At 53.3% G+C, this 15,513-nt stretch overlaps 1 protein-coding gene across 1 annotated transcript in view; it reads right to left on the bottom strand.

The window, feature by feature from the left end:
• Positions 1-7: 7 nt before the first annotated feature.
• The window catches only part of CSUI_000468 (filamin abp280 repeat-containing protein), a 15,755-nt gene continuing 249 nt past the window's right edge, over positions 8-15,513 (bottom strand). The window contains exons 1-20 of the mRNA XM_068060702.1: positions 13,035-15,513; positions 12,134-12,179; positions 11,421-11,463; positions 10,637-10,756; positions 9,867-10,142; positions 8,923-8,995; positions 8,359-8,462; positions 8,044-8,090; positions 7,162-7,237; positions 6,677-6,815; positions 6,175-6,257; positions 5,352-5,534; positions 4,664-4,691; positions 4,153-4,202; positions 3,471-3,590; positions 2,932-3,066; positions 2,330-2,517; positions 2,049-2,131; positions 1,420-1,614; positions 8-926 (exon numbers count right to left, since the gene is read on the bottom strand). The exon at positions 13,035-15,513 is cut by the window's right edge and continues 249 nt beyond it. Coding sequence (XP_067927294.1) covers positions 475-926; positions 1,420-1,614; positions 2,049-2,131; positions 2,330-2,517; positions 2,932-3,066; positions 3,471-3,590; positions 4,153-4,202; positions 4,664-4,691; positions 5,352-5,534; positions 6,175-6,257; positions 6,677-6,815; positions 7,162-7,237; positions 8,044-8,090; positions 8,359-8,462; positions 8,923-8,995; positions 9,867-10,142; positions 10,637-10,756; positions 11,421-11,463; positions 12,134-12,179; positions 13,035-14,244 — 3,651 coding nt within the window. The 5' untranslated portion in view covers positions 14,245-15,513 and the 3' untranslated portion in view covers positions 8-474. The remainder of the gene's footprint in view (positions 927-1,419; positions 1,615-2,048; positions 2,132-2,329; positions 2,518-2,931; positions 3,067-3,470; positions 3,591-4,152; positions 4,203-4,663; positions 4,692-5,351; positions 5,535-6,174; positions 6,258-6,676; positions 6,816-7,161; positions 7,238-8,043; positions 8,091-8,358; positions 8,463-8,922; positions 8,996-9,866; positions 10,143-10,636; positions 10,757-11,420; positions 11,464-12,133; positions 12,180-13,034) is intronic.

The raw sequence follows: 15,513 nt of genomic DNA, 5'->3' as shown, positions 1-15,513 counted from the left end.
CAACGTTTGCGGACCGGCGCACAAGCGTCCTTATCCTAAGGCAAAGACCGTTAACATGGGATAGATCCTCGCCAGGAGCGACCTCAACAGTGATCATCCGATCTCACGTGAGGCACACCTAAGCAAACAGCCCACTCGAGGATAGCGATTTTCAAAAGTTTGTGGACCTAGACCGCACTTGCAGAGTCCAGTCCAAGTGAAGGCGGAAGAGAACTCTCAAGCACTCTTGTGATAATGCAGACGGCGGAACAAACACAATCACTGCAATCCATAGAAAAACCTGTCTGAGCAACTCTCAGGAACTGCTACCACACCAGCCTAGACTTCCTGCCCGTGGCTGGTGTTGTCCGTACCGAAACACGTGTGCAGACATGGGCCCTCATTGACACACTTAGCTGACGGCACAAACCACTTTCTGCATCGACAGGCGCACGCATGCGACCACATGAATTCCTTCGATTCCTGTACTCAAGACTAAAAAAATCGTCGTGGCGTTTGAGGCGTTCTCCCGGGGTAGGCAATGCTAAACTCATCCGGCAGAGCACTTGCAGGAAAGTCAGGGGGACCTGCTTCTCCAAAACGGACACTTCTTCGTGATCGCGTTGATCCGGAGACGGGAGGGCCCGATACTGTACTACCGCCATAATTATCGGGCCCCTCGAACCCTGGCCTCTCACGACTGAAGGCTGGCAGCTGCTTGAAGCTTGCCTCAAAAAAGTCCCGGTCTGGCTCCCCAAGCTGTCGCCTGCTGAGCTGCGTTCGGGACCTGTCAATGGCAGCCCTTGAGTGCTCACGGTGATCGGAACGAGCGGACGACCCGGAATGGTCGCGAACAGACAAAGAAACACAAGTCGCATTGCCTTTAGCAGACTCTCGGAGTGCTCGGAGGTGCTTCACTCTGACAGATTCCGCTGCCTTCTGGGGGCCTGCAAGAACAACATGGGACAGGTGATTGAGAGTATTCAACGAAGAATTGAAGGGGGCGTCACGCACCCTGGAGAAACCGCCGCAATTGCTTACGTGCTGTACTTCGCAGTATGCCGAAGGCGGATGGTGGAAAACTAACACTTGGTTATCCGTAGTCATGAGGTGACTGCGTATGGACAATAGAGCCCAACCACCGTACAAGGCCGCAACAGCAGCAGCCCCGGCTGACCAGTCGTAACCACTAGTCTGACTACTTCGTCGAGCCCCCTGCCCGTCTTGCGTGTGGGGCCCTGCTTTCGCATCGTACCAGAGCTTCCCGGGAGATCTGCTAGCCAAATCCTTCCAACTATGATGCATGACCGCGAACGCTTCACTGTCTGCGAAGAACAGATCCGGCCCTTTATAACGGCCGCGGACCAGCTGTCAGAGGTATGCATCCCTCCATGGGCAGTACACGCATTTCCGAGCAACAATGGAGCTCAGATTACGTACCAAATGTTGAGGGTCTGTCCAAAAGGAATTCACCCCTTGATAGCCAGGTAGCCGGCCTGGTGGGATCATCCGGATCAACCGCTGGAGCAGCCTCGGGTTCCTCCTGCTCTTCCATTTCTTTGTTCGGGCCCATCTTCGCGACATCAACCTTTTCGTAATGGATCGTTGGCGTCTCCAGCAGCATGCGGCTGAAGTCTGCATTAAACAGGAAACCGCCGTCAACCCATCTTTGCGTCCAGGTCTTGCCGCACCGAAAGTTTCAATCCGCAATGCACGTGCCACCCCCCACGAAGATACGAACTGCATGGATACAGCTCTATGTCACGGCGTGAATGACCGGCGGTTCCTGCAGACTTCAGAAAAATGACGTCTAAGGCCTCCAGTCTGGTGACTCAGGTGAAGAGACTGAAGCGTAGCTAAGCAAACAAACTTTTCGGCCTCGTACGATCGCTCCGTATGAAAACGACGAGACGAAAGCGTACGCGCATATTCCCGGACATCGTGTGGTGTGATATCAGTGTGTCGTCGCACGCGGCGACGCTGGCAACAGCCTGTATTCTGTCGTTGTTGAGCAAAGCGAGGCTGTTTGAGGAGGCGTCTTTAACGCAGCCAAAGAAAAGGCGACTCACCTCTTTGCCACGTCTTAGACTTAAAAGCCTCCACAGGATCACGTTCACAAGCCGACAGCATCTCTCGCCGCAGATGCTTCTTCCTGGAAGGAAACAGGGCGCGCAGACAACAGAGGGCCCTTCTCGCATTGAACAAGATCTCCAGAAAGCTGAACGACTTGATGGTAACCGTGTAAAGCACTGGCACATGTGCGCAAGCATCGAGCCTACACTCAGAAAGGCAACAACACTAAGGTTTGCGAGTCCACGTTCAGCTTCCCTCAGAAGTCAAGTTAGCTTACAGGCTCAGCTGGGTAAGACGTAAGACATAGCTCGTGTTCTCCTTTAGAGCAGCCTTCTCGACCTCCAGAGCCTCGCGACGTTGCGCTAAATCATCCGCCATAGCAGACACTAATTTGAGACGCTCAGTTTTGAAACGATTCTCCCGCTGTCGCAGCTCCTGCTCCTTCCTCTCAAGGGCCTTGTGAGTCTGAAACAAGCAGATCAAAGGAAAAGAAGCCAGGATGGATCAACCTGCCGAAACATTCCCGAGCCTGTCTTTGAGTGGAAGGCTTCCACTCTGGGGCTGATCCCTTGCCTACCCTCTGTACAGACGCACGAGAGTATGCAGAAACTTTCCGAGTCACTGCATTGCCAAGGCGCATGCGGGTTGTGGTTTTGCACCTCGAAAAGATCTTGCCTCGTCGGAGTCCCGGAAGGAAAACATCATCATCCGGTCAGCGTGGTAAAACTGGAGGTGCTTGTACCGACAAAGAGCAGGCGGTATTTACAGCGGTTGCGGACAGCGTGGAATCGGTAGCTATGTGACACATTGCTGAGGGTCCTGGGAACACTCAGAAGGCGTAGCCTGGTCTCCGTGGCTCGCCTGTCCCTTTTCACTCACTGCCAGAAGGTGCTCCCTTCTCTTCTTGTGCATCTCTCGTATCGCATCAGGATCTTCGATCTCGAAAGCAACCGGCAAGCAGTCGATCACCCCGTGCTGAATAGACTTGTACGTCATATCCATCTCTTCTTGGATCTGCGAGACACGCAAGTCAAGCCGGTGCCGAAAAATAGACATGAAACAGTTCATCTCCCAGATCCACGCACTCATCCAACCTTGACAGGGACACCAGCGACGCCACCAAGGACTGAGAAAGCGGCTACTCACTCTAGCTTCCATGGCATCTCGTCTCCAACTACTTCCTTCAGACGGCTCGACAGAGAACTTGCAAGCAAGCAAACGGCCCAGACCAAAGCAGTTTGCAAAGGCCCCAAGTGCGCTGGCGGTACCGATGGGTACCAATCGCCAATGCGAGTACGGCAGCAGAGGCTAGATGTGCCCGCCGCCCACACTGGTAAGACGACAGGCTAGCGTAAGTAGGAGAGCGGGTATTGACAACCATGCACCTTTTCACCAAACAGTGAGGAAGGCCTCCTCACCTTCGCGACGGATTCAATATACTCCTTCAAAAGCTTCCGGTTTCCTGCTTCTACGCACTGATGAAGGGACCCAACTTCCCCGTGAATCGTGACCGATTTTAGAACCTCGTGCATCATTTCCTGAAATTGGCCACAGACGAACAGCGGCACACGGCATCAGCAGCGACAGCCTTCGAATACAGTGACTTCAGTGCTTCGAGACTGCTAACCGGCCGCCAAAAAAAGAACACGACCTGTCTTCCCACCTTCCTTTCGGCTGCAGAGTCGAAGCACACACATTGTTTGCTCTATTCAACAGTGAAACAAATCCCTATACAGCGGTAGCAGCTCCAGTCCCAGGACGAACCACCGGTGTCACTTTTGACACCACGAAACCGCTGCCTGATCTCTCTTTCACCAGCTCTATCAGTCCGCCTTGGGTTCCTGCTGCAGCTTTGGTGCTAGGCCATGTGGAAACTCATAGCCGTTGAGATTCGACCGCAGCAAAAACTTGTACAGCTCCTAGACGGCTTTGCTTCGCTGTTTGGGTAGCATCGCTACCAGGGAAGCTATAGTGAAGTCGGAATAATGAACGACGTCCTCTTCTTCAGAACAAGGCAGAAACACTGACAAAGACCTGCATATACACCAGCTGGTGTGAGTGGCGACAACAGTCTGACACAGAAGGTCGCAGCAGGCTTACATCTCTGTTGAGAAGCTTTTTGTAATAGCGGAGAAGCTTGTCCAAGGTACCTGACGTGCAACAATACATTGTTAGGAAACACATTTCGTATCGAAGCAGCCAGTTCACATCAGAGCGAGTAGCCCAGACACGGCACATGCAAACTCGTCTTCAACTAGATTTATGTTTATACATACACAACAGGACACATGGAGGCATAGCGACCTGAAGACAAGTTGAAGTTTTCCCGGGCGGGAAAGCGAGTGTTTTGACGGCCTTTAGCCACCGAGGCTACATCTCGTCTTGAAAAGTCCTGAAGTTACTGGTGCAGTGATGGTACAGGAAACACATGCTCTCGTGCATATACACACATGGCTACCACTACGCTCGTTGCCTTATCGGATAGCCAAGAGAATCACAACACATACGAGATCGCCAAGAAAGAAAGCAAGTACAGCGAGACGATGCGCCAGTGTGAAGACTTCACGTGGACAAGAGGTCCTCCCGCGGCCCAGACAGTGGGTCACTTTACCTCGAAGGTGCTCGCCGCTTGGGTCCTCCTGCAAACCAGCAGCCGCAACAGAGTCCGAGTGCGTCGATTCGCCGCACATCGCGGAAGAGAGAGAATCCAACTCCTCAAAATGTATTACGGATGCATAAGTTGAGAAAACACATAGTATTTTGAGGCTAGGTACCACAAACGCCGTAATTTGCCGCGCCACACGTAAGAACTTGCCGCTGGGTCTCAACAAACTTGGTTGGCCCCATTATCTGCGAGGATATGCCCCCTTCACGGGCGAAGATCAACCATAACTGGCGGCTGTGTGAGATGACATCCCGACCAAACAAGGTTTAGTTGCTCTGATGGGCAATTCACCCGCATGAAATAGTGGCGTACAGTGAAAAGAAAAGTACTTGCATATGTCCATGGCATGCGCATCTCCGCTACGATGCGTTCGCTGCTCCCGGCCCTGCCTTACTGGCTTCCGATGCTCTACCTAGCCACATCCGGATATGAGAAACAAAGATGCAACAATCAACAGCCTATACGCGAATCTCTGCCCTACACCAGCTCACTGCACAGGGAAGTTAAGCCAAGCCGGCCGCGCCCACGGGAAGCGTACCGCTCGGGAGTCGGGTTCAAACAGAGCGTCTGGGAAGTTAGCAAGAAAGGCGCGACACGAGAAAACAGGACAGCACCAAGGAGGCACAGCACTTACAAACTCGGGTATATAATCAAGATTCGCTTTCCGAAGAATCTCCTCTGCTTCCTCCCGAGGAGGGTACGACGGATACGGAGAGAGGTGAGGCGGCCCGCCCATCTGTATCCACTTTAACCAGTCGTTTGTCACGGTCGTAAGACTTTCAGTTGGGTTGATGACGTTAACAGCCTCAAAAAGTGGCTGCAGTTGGAAACGAGCACAGTATCACAAAGAGCAGAACCACGAGAGCGCTCCTGTGTCGCGGGACACTATCACACCAGAATCGAGGAAACGCGAAATCTCGCCGTTGCCAAGGTTGATAACTGGCTGGCAAGCAGGATCGAAGACCCGCGGTGCCTGCCCGAGCTTTCGCGCAGAACCTCAGTACGCGCCTTGTTGCACAATTATGACACTCGCAACTATCGTGTTCTCTCCCGTCCCTTTACTGTGACGCTGCACTAGGGTGACGTTCCCCGGTGTGTATTCTTTAGTCTTCGCTATCCGCATGTCTATCTACGTAAGAAACTATACGAATGAGAATGTGTGATGGCCCCTTGAGTGGTCTCCAGAACACTTCGGCGCTCGCCTCCTTCTTCTGCTTTGTCCAAAAAGAAGTAGTCAGTTTACTGGTGCTAACCAGACTGCAGCTTCTTTTGAGGGTCACCGGTGGAATCTATCTCACAGTTCCCAAGGAAGTTGATGAGGCAAAACGCGGCGTAGAAAACGCAGTCGCCGTAGGGAAAAAAATGAGGGACGAAAAGAACCAGCTAAACTCCTTCTCACGAACTGACAGCTCTGATTTAGTGACCTGAAGACGTGCTATCAAAGCTACTGTACTTACTGCCGGTGGCTTGTCATCTTGGGGCGGATGCACGGGCTTGGGCCTAAACGGTGAGCCTTGAATCGGCTGACCGTGATACAAAACTGAAAGGACGCCAAGAGTAGAAACACAGTAACTCGCGCGAAAAGAGATTCTGGATCCACTCCAGTAGCGCTTTTGACTGGATTTGACTCGTAAACGAGTGCTCTCCCGGTTTCAAGAGAGCATAGAAAAGGTGATGGTGCTCTCATATTGGCACACAATGTAATACATCACGAATGAAAAAGCGGTGTACTCTGAACACGAAATTGAGAGTGAAGACAAGAGCTGTCCTAGATCTATCCGGGCTGGTCACCACCGGTTACCAGAACGACTTTCATCAGCGGTCAGAGTACCCCCTTTTTTCATTCATTATTCACTCCATCGTCTCGGACGTTGTTATCTGCTAGACTTCCTTTCTCCGTGACACAAGCGATCGCGTCACTAGCAGCGGTGGCAGGGACACTCTCTGTGGCCTGCTGACCATCGACTCGAGGTGAAGAGACATAGCCCCACCGATAGGCCACCTTCCAATCCGGGTTTCCATCGACAATCGAAAACTCACTGTTGATCTCCACATAGTCTCTCTCCGCGCCAGAGGGTACGTAGTATTTGACCCAGTACTGCAAAAACATCCCCGTAAGATGACAAGCAGGCACGCAGGCAACCAGCCAGACGGCAAAGTAACTCACGCGGCCAAAGACCATACGAAATCGTACTGGCGCCTCGTATATGCATTTCGATCTGTCTTTACGAGTTTCAGTTTCATCACTTTGGTCCAATGCCCAGGCATTCATCGTCCGCACCGAAGCACACAGAGTTACAGAGAAGAACTCAGCACGACAATCGGATCCCCAACGGTGACTTCAAGGGTTGCATATGTAGTGATTGGGATACAAGAACGCAGGAGTTGTATTACTCTATAGGAACACACACAACCGAGTCATGCCTGCGTGCCATGCGTCTTACTCTTCCGTCCTGTAGATCGGAGGTCTCGATTATCTTGGCTGCTCCAGAGCCTACGACTGTGAACCTCTCGCCTCCCCTATCACGGCAAAGCAGCATTGATGCGAACAAGAATACAGTTGCGCAATGTTATGACGCTTCGACAAGAGAAAGAAAACACCAAGACACAAGTGAGCCCTCGGCCCCAGCAAATTGAACCAGCGGTTCCAAATGTAATTCGACCCTAAGCTCTAGACTAAGCAGGTAACGGCTACTAGGAAGACTACCACTGTCGCGACCAAGTTCCTCTCCTGCGGGCCCAGCGAGCTCTGCTCCGCAGAAGCACATAATAGAATCGGGAACGGCGTCTAGTTGGAGCCCACCAAGCCGTCCGTGATGAACAAAGTGTCAGGAAATGAAGGCCCCAGCGGTAATATAGGCCCCCAGCAGCTACGCTGCGCACCCGCTGGCATATGCGCGGTCTTGATCGGTGGCGGTAAGCAAGCACACAGAGGCACCCCTACTTCCACAACGGCACGTGCGGGACTCCCATAGGGCTCAGACGAAATCCAAATCACGATTGCGGCATCCCGGCAAAATGACCTTAGTGCGCTCCGGGGTATGTCTACTCCGTATAGCTGCTGTCGAAGTACAAGTTCGATTTCTCTCCGAGCCTGGACTGCTGACGTCACGAGCACCGGTTTGTGATTAGCGTCGCCATCGTCAGTTGCTTTTCCAACAACGCGGTGACCACCGCATTCTTTCAAAATAAACCTGGACAATGTCCCACCGGTACGGCCGTAAAGTACCGCGCTCCGTTAACGAACAAGACTCCTTCGCTAGCCCACAACAAGCTGACTGGAAGTCTAGCTTCCTCCCCAACCGAAAAGCTAGGTCACTACTCACTTCTTGACGTCGTTCCCGTGGGGGTCTCTTGCTTGGACGATGATTTCCTGAAGAGGATCAAGGCGAAAACACGATATTCTCAGGGCAGCTCTTTCGAACGAGTAAGGAGATGGAAAGAAAAAGATGCAACGAGGTGTCAGTTCATCCAGTTGACATCACGTCAGCAGGTTTTCAGCGACCACTCAGTGTGTTCACGGGGCGCGAGCATCTCTCGCGAGAATGCTCCGAAAGAGGCAACTGGGGTGTATCATCCGTCTGTCTCCGCAGCGTTAGGGGACGCCCAGACGTCGTTGCAAGGAGACAACAGTGACTCACATTGACTCTTCCTCCAAGTTCGAATGTCTCTACGCCTGCCCCATCCGCTACGCAGCTTCCAGCGTGGGTTGCCCCTGGCTCCACCTCCACCATGTAAGGCGACTCTGATGTCCACCCGGAAAAAACAGACCAGCGTTTGACCTCATGAAAAGAACAATACGAGAGTGAGCCGCTGATATGCTCCGTGCTCTTTCGACATCTCTCCGAAGTAACGAGGCTCATTTTGCTGAGTGACCCAGCCAACCCACATTGGGTAACGACTGCTAGTAGAACATGGGAGTTGCTGTGTTTGAAACATAGGAGCTCCAGTGTGAGCTAATGATCATGTTCAGTATCCAGAGTAGAAGCCGAGAGCCGAGGCTCGCTCCGTTGTTGGATGTGGGAGGTGGGTGAGAGGGACTGTCGTCGCGACATCCGAACTGTGTTGAGGAGACACCCACAAGACTCCCGCCAAGAAGCTATAGCCGAGAGTGCAGATCAAAGCCGATGCAGATGCTATGCGTCGGGAGTCCGCCGCGCTAAGCATCCCGAGAGAAGCAGCGAAGTGGCCGTGTGTCGTCTCACCCGCTACCGGTAGCCGATCGTTGTAATAGATGTGGATCAAATGGGGAACGGAAACAGTGCAGCCGTATGTTACCTGCCAGAGGAAAGAAAGAAAGAAAAAGTGACTACTCGAGTGTGGGACGGGGGCAGGGCAGCGTGACAAGCAGTGCTTGAACAGGGCACAGCTTGGCCTACAACCGATTCTTCTGTCTCCAGTCGCCCTGGCGGGCCATCGGCACACGTTTATTTTAGGTACTAAACCCCGAAAACTCACCGTTTTCGGTCGTCTCTTCGCAGCCGTTGGTATAACCTGTGGGCTACCTCAACGGGGCTAAAAGCAGAAAAATCGTTCGTGACCTACACCATTATGTCAGGGCTCCTCAGTGAGCAGCCTGTTTGCAGATACCAGCGATCCGCTGCAGGAATAGAAACTAGCTGCTTTGTATCCCTTCCAGCCGAGTGATCGGCTCATCAACTCGCCGTGCACGATATCGCAGCACGCCAAGCAATTGAAGACAACGATTACGAGAAGAAAAAAGTACAGATCTAACCGAGGTGTACAGCCAAAATACAGACACCTGCGGACAAACCGCGAAGAAGGCGCCCCCTTCCCACCACCGTAGCAACACCGGCACTCCAAACACAGAACGGTAACTCCAAGTCTGCGGCCCTGCACCAGACAACCTCACGCAGTCGGATTGATGACAGGCAGAGGCTCTTGACAGGCAGGAAGAGGGATGTTTCTTGTCAGCGGCGCAGTACTTCAATAGTACACGATAGAGAAAAGTGACTTGGTAGTGTAGCTACACACAGAGGCTCGGAACTCAGCAATCATCAATCCACATATCCGCAGTGATGATGTCCCGGAGGCGGACGGCACTTACACAGGAGAGGCTTACGGCATTCCTCTCACAGGTGGAGACACCGATGTATACTTAGACTCGACAAACTGCAGGTATACGTACCGTGAAAGTGCCGTCGCCGTGGTCGTACACGTGGCCGTCCTGTGTGCCTTTCCGTCTCCTGTGAGCAGACCTAGCAAGCGGGGGCAAGTAACGGTTCTTCGTCTCTGCATCAGAATCGTACAGCTCATCGGGTCCTTCGTCCATCCCGCTGGTATATACTCGATGGCGCGCCCGATCGAGCCTCGGCGGCTGCGTGCTCTCTACATATACCACGAAGCTTATATCTTTGCCCGATCGGATAAAGGTCCCGTCCGCAGCCACTGCTTGAATGGTAAACTGCAGAGAAAACACACGGCAGAATTCCCCACAATGCACGTGGATGCCTCCAACTGATTTTCTTCGTCCCAGGGCTCTGTTCGCTCAAAGAGCAGCATATTCCTGCCGACTCCGTCACAAGAACCTTCCGAACACGGACCAGGTGTGGCAACACCGACAACTTTATACCATAGCGCCACCACCCGCACACTCAAGACGCTGATCGAGTCTTCACTACCAGACGTCGCGCCCGCGCTTGACTGTGCTTCGTGGACGAAAGGTAGAGAGATGCCTGCATCGTCTGCACGGGTGCATGCAGGCCAGAAAATGAGAGTACCTGTGCCCCTGCATGCCCAAAGACACACCACCACTCCCCACACTTCACACTGTCAGCATACACATATGGCTAGTCCGTGGTTTGGAAGCCATCAAAGAGCACAGGCCAAACGATTCAGAGTCGTGAGGACAGACCAGAGTGCAGACTAGTGCCAGCCTGCTTGCATCCTCAACCATACTTGAGACATGACGCCGGCTTTCGTTGAGAAGATTCCGGCACCAAAGACACGACATTTTGCCGGGTCAATCCGCCATTCGGGCGGGGCGGTGGCCGGCCGGTACTCTCCGCACTCTATGTCCTGTAAAAACGAAACACAGGGACCGGTCTACGTAGATCGACGCAACTTGATACCTCGGCGTTTCTGGTCTACTGCTCACAAGTGGCTGGCAGTACGCACCAAAAAAAACAATCAGACAAGCCACATATCATTCCATGCACACAAAGAAGTCTGCGGGGAGCACGCGGGGATTCGGTGTATACACCCGCTGGCACGTTCAACGTAGCCAACGGCTGATACCCACGCGAACGAGTAGCAGGAGCAAAAACACGACCGGCGTCTGCGGTCATCAAAGGCCGCACAAAAGTGAAAAGCACGCTAGCCGTAAAAAGACGCAGACTGATCAGGAGAGTGCGCACCGTGCGACCGACTCCTGTAGTCGGCACACCTCAACCCTCGAAGAGAGAACAATACAAAGAAGGTAACGCTGCAAGATAACTGCGAACTCCGGTTCAGGTCTGTCTGCGGAAACCGACTCTCGGGAAATTTCGTGATACGAAGTACACGCACCAGAACGCACTTTCCAGAGAAGCGACCCCGGAGAGAAGGCGACCTAACGTGAACTCTCAGAAACACCTTCCCCTCCCTCCCTTCAAAGATGAAGACAGAGACTAAAAGGACGAAAATACATGAAAAAGTTTGATGGGTCGACGGATGCGTTGGAGCGCTGATCGACGAGTCTTACTTCATGAAGAGGAGGACGAAAGAGAGGGCCTCCGTCGGCGATTCTGCGGAAGAAACGCACGCCACGCGCACGACGCAATCAGCTGTGCACGACACGCGCGGATATTCGGCGCTTTTCTGACTCCACCGTTCCTCTCCAGAAGACGTGTTTGACATAGAGGCAAACAAGCCCATATCTGCCATTTCTGGGAACTGGCAAACACACTTAACGTTTTCAGCACGGTCTCACCAAAAGCAAGAAGCCTACCACCCCGACGCACCCCTGAGAAAAGCGCACTACGCCGTAGTGATTCTCTTGCTTTTCGTATTCTACTCCCAAACAAGTACAGGACACAGAAACACTCACGAGTTACTTGGAAACATCGGGGCGGCTTTTTTTCGTGACTTCCTGCCGGCACGTCTTCGCTATCAGGGTATCGTCAGCTTGGGATTGTTACCCCTCCCCCATCAGGTCCACTCAATGCTAATCCCAGACACATGATAGTCAACTTGTCCTCGTCAACAAACAATCCCGCTAAACGACCTTCTGAAAGAAGTTACGAGTTCCCTAGCCTAGCCAAGTAGGGGAAGGCCAGCCTACCCCCTACTTGGCTGGGTTAGGTGCACAGGAAAGAAAGTACAGTACCGACATGTTTTTTATGTTAGCGAGTTGATTTCATGGTGGTCGTGGAACCATTCTCGGCCGTGTGATTCGGGCTCCATGACACAACTCACTCGGGCGCAGTTTCACGCGGTGCGTAAGCGTAAGTCTCCAGCATGCCTGTCCGAAAAAAAAAAGCAGACGCAGGAGAATTGTGCTAGTCCGAGAGCTTTCCAGTTGGCTTGCAAGTGATTACATAGCACGGAGATGACCTCAGCAGAAAAAAAAACACTAGAGCGTAGTACAGGAGAGTTGGAGGCGTCGATGTTGATAGTCGCGCTCACAGAAATACGACAGCTGTACTGGACACAGCACTAAGCACGACCACAAGAAAATGCCGGTACGACAGAAGAGAGAAACGGATCGAAGGGCTCGACAATATCATCTCCTGAAGCCACAGATGACGAGGAGTCGTGCGTCGCCGTTCGAATCTCCCCCCAGCCGGGCCCCTGGGTCTGCCAAGAACAGCTGCACCCGTAGACAGGCGGTACCAGCTTGAATCCTGTTCACTTGGTTTCCCTGACTCAGCGGCATGGAGGCCCACATGGCTGAACCTCGCGCTCCTACCTCACAAAGCCTTCAAGTATGATCAGGAACAACCAGTGAGCGTTTCGTGTATCAGTCCTGAGAAAGTAAGTACATGTATACCTACGGAACGTCCTGGACTGGCGCCATATCGGTGTTGCGCCAGGGTACGTCATTCAGACAGATGGGACGCCGGCCTCTTGTTCCAGACCCGCACATTTAGCTAGAGCGCTGGACTAACCCGTAGACCCCTTCAAAGTTCACGCGTGGAGCGCCTCGAAGTGCATGGGACGCTGTCGGAGTCCGTCAGCTGGGCAAGTCAAACCAGTCTATTTCTGGCTTTAGAAGGCATAAACGAACACATAGACATCTGCGAACGCGTGTTACCGCGTTCCATCATGATGGCTACACTACCGGTCCCTACGAGGAGGTGGTCCGCATGGCGCTTACCATAGTACGCGTTCGCATCTCTGGGAGGAAGAAGCTCTTTAAGCTCTACAGCTTCATCCCGACTCCTTTTGGCCGGCTCTTGGCTTGCATCGGCCGCTGCAGGTTCCCACGGCAAAGTGGTGCTTTCATCGTGCGTCCTACTTTGAAGAGCGTCCTCTCTTGCCATGTGTGGTCTGAAACCAGGAGACGAGGGTGGCAAAGGACTATGTTGTCTATATCCCCTCCGAGGCGGTGGCACCTTAGGGACCGGCGCGAGAAGCAGGCGGGAGACTCTGGCCTCAAGCTCCTTGTGCTTCTGAGTTTCGCTGACAAGCCACACTTGCCGAGCAGCCAAAGCCTTCCTGGGAACAGCTTTCGCATCTTCCGCCTCTTCGTCCGCATTCATTCCGACCGACTCGGCACCCTCAGAATACTCGCTATCCTCGAGAGAAGAGAAGGTCGCGCTTCTGTAAAGCTGAAAACTATCTTTTCCTAGCCCTGATCCAACTTGGCTTGCTAAGGAGGCGGCAGGTCCCGACTCAGATCTGCCTAAACTCAATCTCGACTCTGCTTCCCTATCTTTAAAACTCAAAGGCCGCGGATTACCAGGGTCATTGTCGAGAGAGGTACTACCAGTTTTCAGGCGCTGTCGAGAAGAGAGTCCTTTCTCAAGAGATACTGAAGCATCAAGTGATGTCTTCGTCGACCGATTCTCGGAGTTTCCGTTCCCTTCTGGCTGGCCGGGAGATGTTGAACCGTCATCTTGTGTGAGTACAGCTGCTTCAAATGTGCGTGGTCTCTCGGTCAGACTAGTTTTGTGCGAGGGAGGGGGCGGACGTGGGACAGCTCCATCGCGCGGCCCTGTATCCTCTGCTCCTGTAAGTTTCCTTGTCATTGCAGGCTGCCCGGCAATGTCCCCTCGGGATTTTGAAGCCTGATCCCACACGCGTGTCGGGTCATACGAGCCAGCTGGCTTGCTGCTGCCCGCGGAAGGATCAGAGACAGGAGAACTTCCGAGAACATTCTCCTTCGCGGTAGGGCCGTCTCCACTTTCTGGCCTGGTCGAACGAGGAACGGACCTCTCAGAAGCGGGAGGCGGGAAACGGTCGGAACCGGCTCCCGGGGAAACACTTTCGGGCGGCAAAGAAAGGCCATCTTGACCGCTGTTAGGGAGGTCTGCCCGAAGCAGACTCTCGCGTCGGAATGCAAGAGATAGGCGAGAGTGCACCATTCTCAAACAGCCACAGCGGGAGTGGATCAGAAGAAATCAGTCACCGTGAACTCACGATATTGGAGACGTGTGAGGAAGGAGCATCAGCGAAGACAGGCTCAGTGCTTCTCCTGGTCGCTGTCCGGGAACACTTGGGGCTACACACTGAAACACCACTCCGGCCGCTCAGGCCTCTAGAAAATCTCTTTCGGGGAGACGCTCTGTCTCGGGAGGATGGCATGGGTCAGCAGGTACATGTCCGTACACATGTGTCTGAGGTGCAGGAAGTACAGCAGCATACAGGAGGACCACGGGGCCCCGAAAACGAAAATCTCAGGTACAGCGGCCTCCGGCACCTCACGCTTTTCAGACGAGAAAGCTGGCAAAAAGAAGGCCAGAGATTCAGCGAGCTGCCAGCCCACATAGCCGACCGACTGTGACTGTGCCCTAACTAGCTACGGTAGATCTACAAACAGAAGAAAATAGGACTGGAGAAAATGATTTCGTCAGGCAACTCAAGGAGAGCAAGAGAAAATACCGGTGTCATCAGAACAGGCCCTATGACCCGCCTGCTCGCCGCGTGTAAGCCTCAGCTTGTTAGGCATGTCCGGTGAAGGGGGGTTCGACAGAGACACGTCAGGAGTGCCACGTCGTCCCAGAAAAATCCTGCAGTTGTTGATGAGTGCTTACGCCGAAGACTCCCTGTCAAAGAACTGAGGCAGGAAGTTACAGCGTGTCGTCCTACAGACATGGCGAGGTGCGGAATCGGGGACACCAAGGGAGGTCAAAATTGTCGCAGCACACATGAGATCCATGTACGTAATCAGAGCGCGACGGCCCGGACAGAACACGCGGGCAGCTCCGACACTCGGGACAAGAGAAGCCAGCACTTGGAGGAGACACGGTCTGTTCATTGGAGGAGAAACACGCAAGGCAAAAAGATACTGCAATGCTTTTTCCGAAGCTGCACACAACGGACTTGGACTACCGAATGAAGCATGTGGGAGAAAAGGGCGGAGGAAGCCACGGGGAAAGTCAACAAGAAGGAAAGCCAAAATTAGAAGAAGCCACGGGCCGCCTTTCTCTCTGAAGGTCAGCTGGACGGCAGCCCTGCTTGGACTACGGGGATCGCGGGCAAGAATGGGGAGAATGAGCGACAAGTACGGTCAGTACCCCGCTTCGCCGGAAACAGCGTTACTCTTCTGACCCTTCAGTTCGGTTGCCCTCCAAGTAAGTCGCACTCAAAAGAGGAGGTTAAGGCTAAGGAGTCCCCGGGCACAGTTAGTGTCT

Source organism: Cystoisospora suis, assembly GCF_002600585.1.
Source record: "Cystoisospora suis strain Wien I chromosome Unknown contig_186, whole genome shotgun sequence".
NCBI lineage: Eukaryota > Apicomplexa > Conoidasida > Eucoccidiorida > Sarcocystidae > Cystoisospora > Cystoisospora suis.
The sequence above is the reverse complement of the archived record's forward strand: the minus strand, read 5'-3'. Positions and strand labels throughout refer to the sequence as shown.